This window comes from Mesocricetus auratus, unplaced genomic scaffold, assembly GCF_017639785.1.
Source record: "Mesocricetus auratus isolate SY011 unplaced genomic scaffold, BCM_Maur_2.0 Super-Scaffold_100008, whole genome shotgun sequence".
Lineage (NCBI taxonomy): Eukaryota > Metazoa > Chordata > Mammalia > Rodentia > Cricetidae > Mesocricetus > Mesocricetus auratus.
Genome location: NW_024429192.1, coordinates 27383590 through 27400354, shown reverse-complemented (window position 1 = coordinate 27400354; position 16765 = coordinate 27383590). Strand labels below are relative to the sequence as shown.

Sequence of the window (16765 nt, the reverse complement as noted above, 5' to 3'; positions counted from 1 at the left end):
AGTATCAGGTCTGAGGAAAGGTTAATGCATGCAGAAAGAGATGGCTGAATAAAATCTATAGCATGCTTTACGAGGTGAAATCCACCCAGTGAGTGTAAAAAATGATTGGTGCACGTAAATCCTGGATATGCCGTAGGAGGCATATGCCCGGTACTAATCCTAGTAAATGTTCAAGGCCTCTCAGAAGGCAAACATAATGATGCAATAAGCCAAGAGACTGATTTTAAATCATGAGAATGACAATGGATGTTCTGATACCCTGCAGTACAGACAATGTAATATACGGCTAAAGAAATCAAATGGAGTTCCTTGATTTCTGCGCATTGAAGGCACTTAATACATATGTAACTTACAACTTTCAAATACCTCACTGCCAACTATTTGCAAACACATTTGCTTAGACTGACAAATTCACTATCAGTTTTCTACATGGTCACTATTTGTTATGCTAATATGTATTATCAGTAATTCTTAATAGTTTTTAAAAATCAAAATGAGTTGTATATCCTTTGGTATCTATTTCTTTTTTCGGAGAATGAAGGAGAACACTAACAACCCATGAAAGAGCAGGATGTTTTTTATCTGAAATTATATATTGTTACATTGTAGTGGTACAGACAGGGAATTTTCTATATGTAACATAATTTCTTATTTTACAATGAAATGACAAGAGTCATTCTAGCTTTGTTTTTGTCCTGGAGAGAAATAAATCATCTAAGACAGGAACAAGTGACATTGCCCTAATGCACTTTGCAGTTACACAGAGGTTTCAGAAACAAACAGGGCCACTGTTGGTTAAAGATAAATCTTTCTGTGCTGAAACAGAAAATTATAACAAAATATCTTAGATGTGCAACTCAAATGGGCATAAGATTTCAACCTTCTCATTGTCAAGGACACTAAACATTCCCGTAACAGTGCCTAGTTAAAGCTCATAGAACGATTCGTTTCAAAAACATGAGCAAAACCAGGATCTCAGTAAATGAACTGTTGAGAGGTTCTTGGGAACAAAAAATGCCTGCCCATTTAGATAAAGAGCAAAGATGATGCCTTTCTGGAAAAGAATGCCAAATGCTTAACTGGATTGTTAAGGATAAAGATGCTAGATACTCTGAGTATAGAGCTGGACTCTAACCAAAGAAACTGCTTTAAATGGGAAATTACTTATTAGTAGTGTTGTGAGGAGTCAATCTGAGAGGAAGAAGTTAGGTCCAAGCTTCTTGATGCAACTGTTGCAGTGTCTTTGTGCAAGCAAAATAAGAGTGAATAGTGGTGGCTGATGGTATAGGGACATGAAACTCTCACCTGAGTGTGAGAACTCATCCAGTAATTAGAAAACCCAAGTGGCCTGGGATTAAACTTCCTTCTGCCAGGAAAGAATGATTAGTTTCACAGGTCCCATATGGTCATAAGAAAAACAGGAGGAAGAGGAAGAAGAGAAAAAGGAATATGATCACTGTAAAGACTCCATACTAGAAACTTTGAGGTACTGGTCACTTTAAATTGAAATAACTGGTTATTTAAGGCTTTGAAATTAATGTTGACAAACGTAAATCAATTCATCTGTATACTATTACTAAGGGTTCATTTTGCCTTATTTATTATTGAAGCTCTCAGACTGAGTTTTATTATGGTATTCACTCGGTTAAAGCATACCAGTGGAAAATACCCAAGTCTGTCTTAGCTATTGAAGATTGAACTATTCTGTGAGTTCAAGTGAATAAAAAAGCTTATTGTATTTACAGATATCAAATAACCACATAGACCTGTTTACCAAATTCCTTAGGAAATGTGATGCTATCCACAGAAATGTAATTAATGGTGTTCCTTTAAGTTATTGAGTTCTGATATCAATTATATTTGTCTACTCCATATCATGTAACAATGTAATTCATAATACATTTGTTCTGAGGTAAAACTAGCTGAAGATGCAAAATCATTTTCACAGGCTAACTGTTCAATACTGCATCTCCTATCAGTCTTTGCATAAGACTCTCAGCAACTCAAGGGAAAACAGTAATTGTGATAAATACTTTCTGGAATACAATATGTCACAGCACTGAATCATAAAAATCCATACTTTAATATTCTTGTTTCATGGCCTCCTTTTGTTCTTTGTAAAACTACCAATAATAGATCACAGTGTAGCAGATATTTTTATTCATATTTTAAAAATTGATAAAATTTTTCAAATGTTTTCTCACAGGTAAGTGCTTTGATATTAAAATTATAAGGTGTATTATTTTTCAAAATAAAAGTTCTGTTGAACAATGCATTCGTTGCAATGGAGTCAACTTTCACTTTACACAAATTTAAAGTGCAGTATTGTGTTCTTTAGTAAGTAATTTATTTTCATTTTTAATTATTTTTCCTTTTATGGAAATATATCCTGATTGCAGTTTTTTCTATCTCTGGGTCTCCAACCTTCTACCACCTCCCTTCCCATCCTGATCCATTCCTAATTGTCTCTCATTAGAGAACAAATAGTACTATAAGGAATAATAATAAAATAATATAAACAAGATTAACACTTTAGAATTAGACAAAACAAACAGAAGGCAAATATGTTAACCTAACTACTTAAGTTGCCTTCATTTTCTTTTCTCAGTTATATATCAGAGTTAATCTTGAATCTACCACCTAGATTTGCATGACCTATTTATGAAGCTCAGACATTAAAACATTAAAAGAAAATAAGGCATCGTAAATCTATATAAATTCCATCAACACAGATACATTGTACTGTTTATCTACTTGCCACTTTTAAAGTTCCGATTGCTTTTTTATATTTAGTATTCTTACTCAAATCTACCATAAATTAATTGACAGGAAAGTTTAAACAATCTGATATTTTAATACTTATTCTAGTATTTAATCAGAACAGGTCAAAGTTTATTATCAAAATATAAAATCTAGTTTTGTCATGGAATAAAGAAAGCATCTTCAACAAATGGTGCTGGCATAACTGGAGACTGGCATGTAGAAGAATGCGGATCAATCCATGTTTATCGCCATGCACAAAACTTAAGTCCAAATGGATCAAAGACCTCAACATAAATCCAGCCACACTGAACCTCTTAGAAGAGAAAGTGGGTGGTACCCTTGAATGAATTGGTACAGGAGACAGCTTCCTGAACATAATACCAGTAGCACAGACAGTGAGATCAACAATTAATAAATGGGACCTACTGAAACTGAGAAGCTTCTGTAAGGCAAAGGACACAGTCAGCAAGACAAAAAGGCAGCCCACAGAATGGAAAAAAATATTCACTAATCCCACATCTGACAGAGGGTTGATCTCCAAAATTTACAAAGAACTCAAGAAGCAAGTCTCCAAAACATCAAAGGACCCAATTAAAAAGTGGGCTGCAGAACTAAATAGAGAGTTTTCAATAGAGGAGTCTAAAATGGCTGAGAGGCACTTGAGAAAGTGCTCAACATCCTTAGCCATCCGGGAAATGCAAGTCAAAACAACTCTGAGATACCATCTCACTCCTGTCAGAATGGCTAAAATCAAAAACACCAATGACAATTTATGCTGGAGGGGATGTGGTGAAAGGGGGACATTCCTCCATTGCTGGTGGGAGTGCCAACTGGTTCAGCCACTTTGGAAAGCAGTATGGAGATTCCTCAGAAAAATGGGAATAAACCTACCACAAGACCCAGCAACTCCACTCTTAGGCATATATCCAAAAGATGCCCATTCATACAACAAAGATGTCTGTTCCACTATGTTCATAGCAGCTTTATTTGTAATAGCCAGAACTTGGAAGCAACCTAGATGTCCTGAAGAGTGGATAGAGAAAATGTGGTACATCTACACAATGGAGTACTATTCAGCAGAAAAAAATAATGGAATCATGAGATTCGCAGGCAAATGGATGACACTAGAAGAAACCATCCTGAGTGAGGTAACCCAGTCACAAAAAGAGAAACATGGCATGTACTCTCTCATATATGGATTTTAGACATAGATCTGGGGAGTGCCAGCCTACAATCCTATGGCCAGAGAGTCTGGGAAACAGAAACTTCATTTAGTGGCTGATCGAAGAAGAGGCAGACTCCCTTGGTTAAGTACTAAGCTGAACTCAAGAAAGCCAGTAACAGAGAGGGAGGACTGATGATCAAAGAGATTAAGACTGGGCTGGTTTAACCCCCAGAAACAGCTGACCAGACAAAGGTTAACTCTTGAATCCCAGGCATCAGCCTGGGAATCCAGCATGGGTCTGATCAAGACCCCCCCAAATCTAGGTGTCAGTGAGGAGGCCTAGGTAATCTATTGAGCCTTGGGCAGCAGATCAGTACCCATCCCAAGTATACACACGGACTTTGGACTCCCATAGAACAATGTGAGGTGCACTCTCACCCTGAACTCTTGGGGAAGTGTCTAGGCCCTGCCCTATATGAAATGACAGACTATGGACACCCCCATGGAGGGCCTCACCCTCCCTAGGGGAATGAGGGGATAACGGGTGGGGGGGGGTTGGGGGGAGGGCATGGGAGGAGGGGAGGGAAAGGGAGAGGGACCTGGAACTGACTTGCAAAGCAACCTTGTTTCTTATCTAAATTTAAACTGGAAAATAAAATAAAAAAACATAAAATCAATAATGCAACCTTTATTTGATTATGGTAGCTGGGATGCAGGGTAGGGAATGGGAGGAGAGGTGGGAGAAGAAACTGTAGTTAGTATGTAAAATAAATGAAAAAAGTTAAATGTCAATAAATAAAATAAAAAATAAAAAAATTTTTAAAAAGTAGTAATAGAAGTCTCATGGATACCAATGGCAACTCTTACTACCCTGGAGTGATTTTATACAGAAATTCACATACACTGTTTCTGTAGATTTTAAAAATATATTCATGTTACAAACAATGTCTACATTTTGTTTCTGAATGACTGAGACTAATATGTTCAATGAGGTTTTGAATTTAATTACAAAATATAATATAGTCTTTACTTTTGTCTTGGGCCTAAGTTGAATAATTTCTTGGGAAACTAAAGATAAATTATTATATGTGAGTCAATTGTTATATCATAAAGGGCATCTCCTGTGGTTGTAAAATAGAATGATTACAACTTCTAAACAATGCCTTTTGGGTGTAAATTAGGCTTCAAGTACCTAGAGTTCCTTCTGGTTTGTTTTGAGGTTTATCTTGAAAATATCAAGAATTTATCTTCTTAATTTGATTTTTCCAGTCTTTCTGTAGTATTAATAAGACAACATAAGAAAATAGTAAAAGGATGGGAAAGGAGAAATATGCTGATTTAATTAAGCATGGATAATACTTATTAAGGACATACTTTGACTCAAGGGAGTCATTATGCAGAAATGACCTTTGTCCAAGTGAACCATGGGAATGATGAATTAAATAACATTTTAACAACAACAACAAAATTTCCAAGCCATTGTTAACACTCTCCAAACCCTGTAAATTTTAATTGTTATATCAGTTATATTTGACCTAAATCTACATCATGTCCCAGTTTTATGAGAAAGAAAACATTTATTTGATAAAGAAAAACTTTGTATTTTCCAAGGAAAATTTTTAAGTTCTTCAAAGAACACAAACCCAAATTGCACAGAAGCATAATATGTCTCTGGGGGAAATTGTATATATATTGTCATGTAAAGATAGTAATTAGATGTTTTTGAGTTTTCTTTGAATGTGCTGTTGTAAGCCTATTGCATAGACAACTGTGAATCTATATTATGAATAGTCTAAAATTCTAGTTGGGCATCCTGAAGGCATGATGGACTTTCCTGGGATGATTTTGACTGTGTTGGAAGATAATTTCACAAAATACTTAATGGTTATTAAACCCAAACCATATACTTGCCTTACGTCTGAATAGCAAACTTATACAAAGTAAACTCAACACTGGACAAGGATGGGCAATGAATTAAAAATTAGTCATTTTTTATAATATTGTATTTTTATCACCAAAATAATGTCATATTGAAGTAGATGTAGAACTAAGAGTATGAAGAACTCTATTTGCCCTTCTTAGTGCAGAAACAAATTTGAGTGATAATATATAATTAAAATTCTAAGTTTTTGAGAAACATCACTTAGCAGCCATTCTCACTTCAAGAACTTATGTGTACAGTAGTACCCTATACCCTGAATACATACATATACACATGTGCACACATATGAGATAGCTTTATTATTTCAAAGATGAATATCAGTAGTGTAAATAACAAATACTTTAGGAACACCTCTTGGCCTTTTGGCTAATATCAAGTGTGGAATTCTTTAGGAAAAGATGTTATTTCCTAGTATTTTTCCCAAATAGAATTTATGCTTTTTCTTTTCTTTCTTTTCCATTCTCTAGTATAAGTTTGTACTTTTTATTTCCCATTTGTCTTAAAATAGTAAAAGCAAAAATCAACAAATAATGTATTTCTAGTTTGACCTTCAAGGCACCAGAAGATTCAACAATAAGCCCGCTCTGGTGTCAGTCCTGGCTTTCAATGATTCCTGCTTAGGCACCATTTTGCCTTTCCTTAAGTGGGTGTGGGGGATTGGAGTGAAAGGTCTCAGCTCTCCACTAATAAATCCAGTCAACTAAGAAACACTAAGAGTGCAAGAAAGGATATAATCATATTATGACCCAAAGAGCATATTTTTTAAAGAAAAAGATTCATTTCAGCTCACAGTTTCAAAAGTCTCCATTTTTGTCAACTTTTCTCTATGACTTTGAGTCTATAAGTCTGAACACTAAGTTTGAGATGAGCATGGCTAACAGCATAATGGTGACTGAAAAAAAAACAAACAGAAGAAAGGACAGAGTACCAACCTCATCTTTAAGAGTTTCCTTCTCCTATTTTATCCGGGTCACACATCTTAAAGGTTGCATTACTTTTCAACTCTGCCATAGCTGCTGACCAATACTTTTGTTCAATGGTCTGGAGAAACATTTTCATACCTAACCATAATATCTCCTGATATCCCCTGAGTAATAATTCCTCCAATTGTCTTCCATAGGTTTCAGTTACTAATGAATAGAACCCCATAAGTAAGTCTCATTGTATCTTTAAGACGTTGTTTTAGTTGTTTAATTATTTTTTATGGATAATCTATGATTAATCATTACACTTCCCCCAATACTACCATCATCAAATCATCTCATTAAATCCAATGGTGACTTCTTCTGTCTCATTTATTGCACTCCAAAGAGGTTGTTTGTCTTTTGGGGAAATACTTCTTTGTTTGCCTTACGGTTCTTTTCTGGCTCCTTCCTAGTATTTTCCTTTCTGCTAATTCTTCATTGGTCTACCTAAGAACTTAATCATATGCTTTTTGGTTGTACCTAAGCTCTGGTTATACATTTGATGTAGTATTTTATTTTATTCCCATTGTTGGAGTTTTTATTCTCATTGTTATGGAATATATATTATTATTGTTTAGAATTTATGAAATTTCCATATTTTATCATGAATGTACTAAAATGCATGCAGTAAAATTTCAATGCAAAGTAACCAATTGAAGGAATGCATTAGCTTCCCATTGGTAAGGGCATTTAGTGAGAAAAAGCATAAAAAGTATTTCATTATTATAAAGTCCACCCTATTTGAGCTTTTGACATGGACACAATTCAGAGGCCACATTTTATTCAACATTGAGCCCCGGGCCACTGTTTCAGTAATTATGCCCCATTTATCTCTGTCTGGATATCCATTAAATGTTTAAGGGTATTTTCATGCATTCTTCTGCACCAACACAAATACATAGAGTGAATAGCATTGATAATATTATCTCTATTTTACAGATGACTGAATATGAGGAAATAAAAGAAAAATACTAGAAGCCAGTCAGAACAAAGTTCTCCATAACTCCTAGCAAGGTGCTTTGCTAGTGATAAATGTTACGATTCTTTGTAAAATTATTGCCCCTAAACTACACAACCCTCACCATGTTGATTAAAGTATAAAGCAGCACTCATTTTTAGTATAATTTATGTTTTGATCTTATAACATTTGTTTTCAAAACGTTCCTAAAATCTCCAACTAACTGTTGCAGAGAGATCACTGCCCCCCACTCATTATAGACTATCTCTGATTAGAAACGTACGAACCCCACAAAGTGTGTGGTTTTATGTATGGTCTTTCTGAGCATGCATGCAGTAGCTATAGAGTAAGCAAATACCAATTTTATTAGCACAATAGAATGGCATTAACTGACTGAAACTGAGTAGTAGCAGAGCATGTCTTTTACGTTGAGACCTGTTTAGACTATATCAAAAAGTTTTATAATGATTTGCTTAGGGTTTACATGAGAATATAAAGTACAAATTCATAAGCTAACTTATCATTGCCATACAAAGTTGTGCCCTAGTTTGTGTCAAAATCAGTTGCTTCATCCACCTTACAGGAATGTTCAATCCTGGCTTTATATTCGAGAAGACAGAAAAATGAGAAATTACAGCTCTATTATCTCCTGTAAAATATAATATCATTTTAGACTTGCAAATGGAATGACTACCTGGAGGGCTCTATCTTTCAGGAGCCAGACTAATTTGTATTGAGCAACATGAACAGTACAGTTACACAACAGAAATAAATGAGAAACACCAGAGAAGAAATGCATGTCAAACTCTCCATGCAGCAAGAAATCAAAACAAACCAAACTGAATAAGGCTTTACTTTAGAATCAACTTGAATTGTCTATTTTTTGACCCTTTCAGTCATTCTATGATTAAATTTTCATGTGTATACTCTTTTGATGCTCTGAGCTTAGCATTTCACACTATCTATGTTTGAAGTATTTCTAGAAAGTACATCATCTAATTTTGAAATTATCTTCTTAATTTCCCAACATATCATAAAATAAATGAATGGAACATCTAGAAAGCAGAATTAAAAACAAACTGTTAAATAAGAAGTATATGGGAAAGTTAGAGAGATGCTCAGTCAATGGTTAAGAGAACTTGCTGATTTGACAGAGGACCGGGATTTGGATTTGATTCTGAACAACCACAGAGCAGCTTTCAGAGGATCTGACATCATCTTTTCTTCTGCTGGGATCAGGTATGCATGCAGTGCATAGACATTCAAGCAGTCAAAACACCCATGCACACAGAGACTATTGTACACTTAAATTAACAACAACAATAAATCTACATGGAGAATATATTCTCTGCAACTGTTCCATTTCAGCAGTTGTGCTAAGCAACCCACCATCACTTTCAATTCTAGTTCTACCTGGGTAAATGTAGACTTACATTAATATTAAAAAATATTTAAGGAAAGTGAATATTAGCATTGCCTCATTAGAATTTTCAGCTGATTTGAACTTGAAGTCTATAGTTTACCTTGACATGTTTGGCATCTTTGTTCTGTCTCAATCTTTTGCAAACTTAAACAAGTGTAGTGGTTTTTGAGTTGTTTTCAAAAGTTTAAAAGAAAAATTGTATTTGCCTATCTCAGAATACTTTGTGAATATTGACTTATAAAACAAAGACCAAATATTTAATGGACAATCCATATTATATCCAAGAAGTACTAGTTCTTACAATTATTTTAAGTTTTTCTAACTGATAAATTAGTTTAATGTTTTGTGTCAAATTATATCTTTATATTTGTACAGTACTTTCTTTAATAAATATCTTAGAGAATAAGATTAAGTGGAATGTAGATAAGAAAAATATTCTTCTAAGAGGTACCACTTCAATGTCTTTACATGGAGTCCTTAGTGAATATAAGCTCCAGAAGCGTAAGATGTTATAGTGCTCTCTTACATGTGTTTACTCACTTCATTAGCAGCTCTAGCTCAGCCTTATGCAGGATAAGTAAACATTAGCTTTGAAGTCATTTATTGATTAGTAATTTTTGATGACTCTTTGGAAAATGTATAAAAGTTCATTTAAATTAAAATGAACCATTGTTTCTACAGAAAGACTTAAGTTTTTCTTCCCATTGTAGATCACTCCAATTGTTCTTCTCCACTGATAATGAAAAACAATTTTAAGTGTGATACCAATTACTAAATAATAAATTTCTTAATACTTTTTCTTTTGTTTGCATTAAAATTATTATCTGTAATATTTATATGATTTAGTTTTAGCATTAAAGATAAGTAAGTAGATTCACCTAGTAGATCATTCATATTATATGTTTGAATTTATAATGATGATAGAACTATGAATGTCATTGTGACAATGAAATTCAGTTGATACTCAAAGAAAGTATTTTTATTTAAATTGAAAACAAGCTTGCTTCACATGTCAGCCCTAGCTCCCTCTCCCTCCCATCCTCCCCCACCAGGATCCCCTAATCCCCATCTAATTCCCTCTATGATCCCCTGGAAAGGTGAGGCCCTCCATGGAGGATCTCCAGAGTCAGTCCTTTCATCCAGGGCAGGACCTAGCCCCTTCTGCAAGAGTCCAGGCTGGGAGAGCATCCCTCGTTGTGGGATGGGCACCCAAAGTCCATTTGTATGTCAGGGATAAATACTGATCTACTACCCAGGGCCCCATAGATTGCCTAGGCCTTTTTACTGACACACACATTCAGGAGGTCTAGATCAGTCCCATGCTGGCCTCCCAGCCATCAGTCTGGGGTTCAACAGCTATCCCTTATTCAGGTCAGCTGTTTCTGGGGGTTAAACCAGTCCAGTCTGGACCCCTTTGCTCATCACTCCTCCATATCTGTCACTGGATTCCAGGAATTCAGTTCATTGTTTAGCTGTGGGCATCTGCCGTTGCTTCCATCAGTCACTGGATGAAAGTTCTATTTCCCAGACTCTCTGGCAGTGGGATTGTAGGCTGGCACTCACCTGATCCGTGTATAAAATCCATATATGAGTGAGTACATACCATGTTTGGCAATTTAAGATAAACTTGGTCCAATTGCATAGCTCAATAACAAGGTGAAATTTATCACACAAAATCATTTCGAAAATTCTCCAGGATGCTCCATTTCCTCTGTCTTCCTAAGTGGCAAGGCATTGATGATCTTATTTAAAATTCAGTATGATATACAAATGCAGAGTAGACTGCACTGGATTGAGAATTAAGCAGGAAAGTAGTTAAAAACAACTTCAGGCAAGCTCAGAGGAATGAATGTTTTGAAGACAAGAGAGATTCACATAAAAGCTACTGTGGGGACAGAATCGGGACAATTTGATAACTAAGTGCCTATAAGTGCTGATGAGCTGTAGGGGAGGGAAAGTGAAAGATGTTTTAAATCACTTAAAACTGGAAAAGTAGGCAGATACTGGTGATATAAGCAGGTGTGGCAAGTAAGGTTTTGCAGGATAAAGTAAAAATATTAATTTTTAATATTACAATGGAAATACTCAGCAAAGACATGGAGATATCGGACCAGAGACTATTAACGTAAGATGCTTTAAAGGCAGTGATTATATTAATTAGTATCCATGGATTAAACAAGGGAAACCTTTCTAGAAGCTTAAACAAATAGATGAGTCAAAGAGCCGTGCCCAAAACAGGCAGAAAGTACAGCTTCAGAAATGTATACTACACACAAAGTGATGTCATTAGTTAGTGTTCTCACTCAGCTTCTGACACTGAAACTTCCTGCTTAACCATTTCTCTTTTCTTATTAAAGGAACACAAAAATTATGCCCATTAAATGTAAAGAGAATGTAGCAACTGAGGCTGTTTAGTCTTATATCATCTGTTACTTGTCGCTTTGTTGCCTGTTCCCTGTTGTATTTGATTTCTCCCCATCACTCTCTCACTCGCAGTCTGAGTAGATGTGTATGGATGTGTTCCAGTTTGTATACACGTTCATAAATATATATGTGTGTGTGTTCTAATTTTGCACATTTTCATATGTGTTCAGATGTGTGCATACTTGTGTGTGTGTGTGTGTGTGTGTATGTGTGTGTGTGTGTGTGTTTGTTTGTTCGCACATCGGACAGAAGATAGATTCATTCAGCTTTCCTCAGACATGTCTACATTTTTGGAGCACTTCCGTCAGATATCTTCATTGAATGTCCACTTTTCTTTTTTCCTTTTCTAGTTTAAGTATTAGAATACTAAACTTCCAGGAACAACACAGTACACAGAAAAAAACTAAAGCCATGTAGTTGAATGTGGCACAGCTTATGAGAGGACAATGCATGGATGGAATCTACTGCGTGATAAAAATAATGCTGTGATCACCATTTCGGTCATCACGCTCTTTCTCCTCCCTCCCCCACTCTTCCCTCCATGATTCCAATTTACCACGAGATCTTGACCCTTTCTCCTTTTCAGGGGGTTCCATGTATGTCTCTCTTAGGGTACTCCTTATTTCCTAACGTCTCTAGGATTATGAATTGTAGGCTGGTTATCCTTTGTTCTATGTCTAATATGCACTTATGAGTGAGTACATACCATGTTTTTCTTTCTGTGCCTGGGTTGCATCACTCAGGATGTTCTAGTTCCATTCACTTGACTGTGAAATTCAAAATGTCATTGTTTTTTTTATTCATGAGCAGTACCCCATTGTGTAAATGTACCACATTTTCTTTAACAATTCTTCAGTTGAGGAGTACCTAGGTTGCTTCCAGGCTCTGGCTAAAAAGATAATGCTTCAGCCGGGCAGTGGTGGCGCACGCCTTTAATCCCAGCACTCGGGAGGCAGAGGCAGGCAGATCTCTGTGAGTTCGAGGCTGGGCTGGACCGATAGCCTCCAAAACAATACAGAGAAACCCTGTCTCGAAAAGCCAAAAAAAAAAAAAAAAAAAGATAATGCTTCTATGAACATAATTGAACAAATGTCCCTGTGGTATGAATATGCATCCTTTGGGTATATGTCTAAGAGTGGAATTGTTGGGTTTTGAGGTAGACTGATTCCTATTTTCCTGAGAAACCGCCAAAACTGGCTGTACAAGTTTACATTCCCAACAGCAGTGAAGGAGAGTTCCCCTTTCTGCACATCCTCTCCAGCATAAACTGTCATTGGTGTTTTGATTTTAGCTGATTTTAGCTGTTAATAAGAAGTATACCTATAAAAAATGAATTCCAAATGCTGGCATTGTGCAGAAACTTTTTAAATGGTTTATGTCTAATGAGTATAATGTTGAACTGTTGCAATCAGTCGCTATTAGAAATCCACTGAGCCTCTGAGTGTCAAGCTCCTCCTCTAGTGTCTGATGCTACATATTCTTCAATATTTTGAAACAGATCTGTGCTTCCCGAGTGCAGTTATTAATATCTTGTAGGAGGCAAGTGAGACCTCTCTAGTTGGCCTTTTTGAAGATACCAACCTGTGTGCTATCCCTTCCAAATGTGCAACATTGGCATGTCACTTACACAGAGAAGATGCTTAAGAATCCACTATGAGGGGAAACATTTAATTCTCATGTTTTTCTTCTTCTTCCTCTTATCAGTAGTTCTGACTTAGTTATTTTTCCAAGGCAGATAAAAGTACCTACGTTTATGATAGTATGTGGAAAAATAGGGGACATAAATTGGCAGTTTTTGCATCTTCATTTGCATGTGAAATTTTAATATAATACGTGAGAAGTGTTAATGCAAGCAAAATCTGCATAGTTTTAAAACAATAATTAGAGGTAAATTACTATTACTCTCAGGTATAATTGATTCCAAAAAGTGGGGTTTTTTTGCCATTTATAATATCTAGTTCATCCAAATTGCAGAAAGGATCTACACAGGTTTATAACGTAGAGAAGGGAGATTTAACAAAGTTGTTAGTGCAGAACAATAAAGAAGGACGAAGATGAATTATTAAACTAAGCATAGATATCTGCTTGCATTACAAAACTCCAGCTAGTACAGAGTATGATTCAGCTTTGTTTCTCAGACACGAGTTTACTTTCTTACATTTAAGCTGGCTTTTGTCCTATAGCTTCAGTCACTTTTGAGAATTATTAAGTCAGCAAAGAGATGACTAGTACAACAGGATTTTTGTTAATGTAATGTAACAATGATTGTACCTGATCACTCCATTTACTATTGGAGTGCCTTCAAATTTATTTTCCTGAATTTTCTGACAAACATGCAATATGTAATTTAAAATGCCTTCTCTCTTGACTACACTATACTGTTTGCATCCTTGCATCCCTAAATTTAGCTACCCTAAACTGTAGCCTATGGACTATACTGTTTACTTTCTATCCATTCTCAAGAACCATTTCATGTTTCACACCATTCATGAACGCCTCAAATCACAACTAACACTATCTGTACTTAGTGCTACATTCCACAATACTTTACGGTAAATTGTTATAGTTTCTTGTTCTTAAAACCACACTTTGCAACCTCTTATTATATAAATGCATTATGTTTTTAAATTTATAAGTATAAACTCATTATCAAGCATTTCCTTCACTGAATCATGAATGTGTTTGTTTTTAATACTCACCATCCAGTCAGAAAATCATGTGACTATGCCAGCAGTCACATTTACTGGGACAAGTAAGGAGGCTAAGGGTTTAGGAGATAAACTGTATTGGTTTGCCTCTCATCCATAGAGTTCTATAAAGAAACCCATCTTCAGAAAAATAATATAAATAATATTGATCTTAGACATAGGAAGCACCTATTATGGTATTAAATTTGATTGCTAAACTAGAGATCTAGTACCTGAACCCAGAGTTTAAACAAACTAGCTTTAATATTTATGAAAAATCAAGGGTTTTCATTTGTGTGTGTGTGTGTGTGTGTGTGTGTGTGTGTGTGTGTGTGTGTACTTGATTTTGAATGAAAGGCCTGTGCCTGCAAGGGAAGCACTCTGGTACTAAGCTGTATTCCAATTGATATAGCATTTTAGATATTATTGATTAATCTGGGAATTATTAAAGTGAAATGAAAAATTTTACATTCATCACACACTATCATACATATATTTAGATCTTTCAAATTCATAATGATTGAAAACAGTAAGTCAAATTTTGTTGTCAAGGAGACATTTTTGGCTTTGACTAAATATATTCCACCTATGACATCATATTTCATCTATTTCTTATACACAAACTAAATGTACCTATAAAATGAAAGGAAACTAAGAAATAGGATCTCAGAGTTAAAGCTGCCTGATTTTTAGAATACTTGATTAATCATAATTCTATGAAGACATGATATTTATCAGAATTCTTTTAATTTTTTGGTATATTTCATCTCATTCTCAATTTTATGAAGGAAACTAAAATTCATCTAATCAAATGTTAGTGAACCAAAGCACTTTAATTCATAATGTACCTAAAGTTACAGAACAGCAGCCATGCATCAGACACTAAATCTTTAAATAATGGTCTCCTGTTTGCAGACATTTAAAAAAATACATGGAGCAAAGAATACTATCACCAGTGGAAGTGATTCCATCATTACAGAGACAACCGAAGACTGGGCAGCAATAGAAACAATACATCATGCAGAAACGAGTAAAGCTCACCTTTGACTTTACTTTTCGAAGCAGCCGCTGGTACCAAGGAAAGGTTGCACAAGAAGAAGAAAGAGACATGTTAGATATGAGACAGACCTCAGGTAAGGAAGCACAGATGTTCTTATCATTATTTAAACTTGTATAAGACTATATAATTTGGAAAAGACTCTTGATTGTTATATTTTGTTAGTATAGGATTAATATTAGTGAATAATGTGAACAATAGTAAGAAAGAAAAAAAGGAAGAGGAGTGGGAATTCCAAGCAAGTCACCAGATTGTTTTAAAGGAACAAACACCTTTTTTCTCTGTATCTTTTTTGATTCTATATTTTAATTAATAATCACTTCAATAATGTCCATAAATGACTTAAGTATATTTAATACTACTTAAAAACAAGCTCACCACCCATGAAGGGAAATTCACAAGTCTGCGTCATTTGAATACTACAAGGGTCATATACTGAAAACATTCTAGAAACTTTTGGTTGTTTGCCCATGCATTGAATATGCAGAAATTACAACTTGTACAACTTTAATTACCTAATTAAGTAACCATGCTGCAAGAACACAGATTACATATTACAGTACTACTTTATCCTTGGTGTGTGTGACTTCAGACAAAGACCATTACAGCAAACAACAACTAGCCAATATGTTGAGAAAAACTTATCAGAGTGTGTTCAACCCTAGTTGTTAACGCTCCAGCACAATCACATTAAGTTTAGGGAATATTTCGGAAGAGATGACAGAAAGATTGTAAGAGTAAGGACATGAGGGAGCCTCCATAAAGAACAGGGACCTTCATAGATGATAAATTCAGAAATAGGGTTACCTAAACAAGATCTGTGCAAGTATAAGGCAAATAGATATTTTAGGTTGTCTGTCTTAGTTTAGATTTTATTACTTTGAAGGGACATCATGATCACAGCAACTCTTGTAAAGGAAAATATTTATTTGGGGCTGACTTACAGTTCAGAGGTTTAGTCTGTTATTGTCTGTTATTATGGATATTTATAGGGGAGAGATTCCTTAGTCTTTAAGGAACTAGCCCATACTCTAATTGGGAAATACAGTCTTCAATGCAGGGGACAGACCCTTACTGAATATTAAGTTTAAAATTTACTACAAAGAAGATATGTAGGGCAAATCATGATTCATGCTTCAGTTGAAATGCTATTTAGAGCCAAGAAAAATTTCAAGGAAGTTTAGAAAAGTCTAAATTTATTTCCATGAAATTTATTGTGCACCCACTATCTTACTGAATATTTTCAAAAACACACAGATACACAAAAATTAAGTTAAATTTTGAAAGTTTGAAAATCTTTGCTCAAAAACTAAGAGTTTTGCCTAAAACACAAACTGGTTTTTTTTTGGGGCCCCAGCCCCACGGGGTCTCTGTGAGTTGC

The 16765-nt window shown here is 35.1% G+C and overlaps 1 protein-coding gene across 3 annotated transcripts in view; it reads right to left on the bottom strand.

Annotated features, from left to right (window-relative positions):
• Positions 1 to 16765, bottom strand: part of Cadm2 (cell adhesion molecule 2) — a 916009-nt gene that overhangs the window by 277278 nt on the left and 621966 nt on the right. For 2 of the 3 annotated variants that reach the window (XM_040750595.1, XM_040750596.1), the window contains exon 2: positions 15369 to 15395. The exons of the other annotated variant lie outside the window; for it this stretch is intronic. In XM_040750595.1, coding sequence (XP_040606529.1) covers positions 15369 to 15395 — 27 coding nt within the window. The remainder of the gene's footprint in view (positions 1 to 15368; positions 15396 to 16765) is intronic. 3 annotated transcript variants of the gene reach the window in all.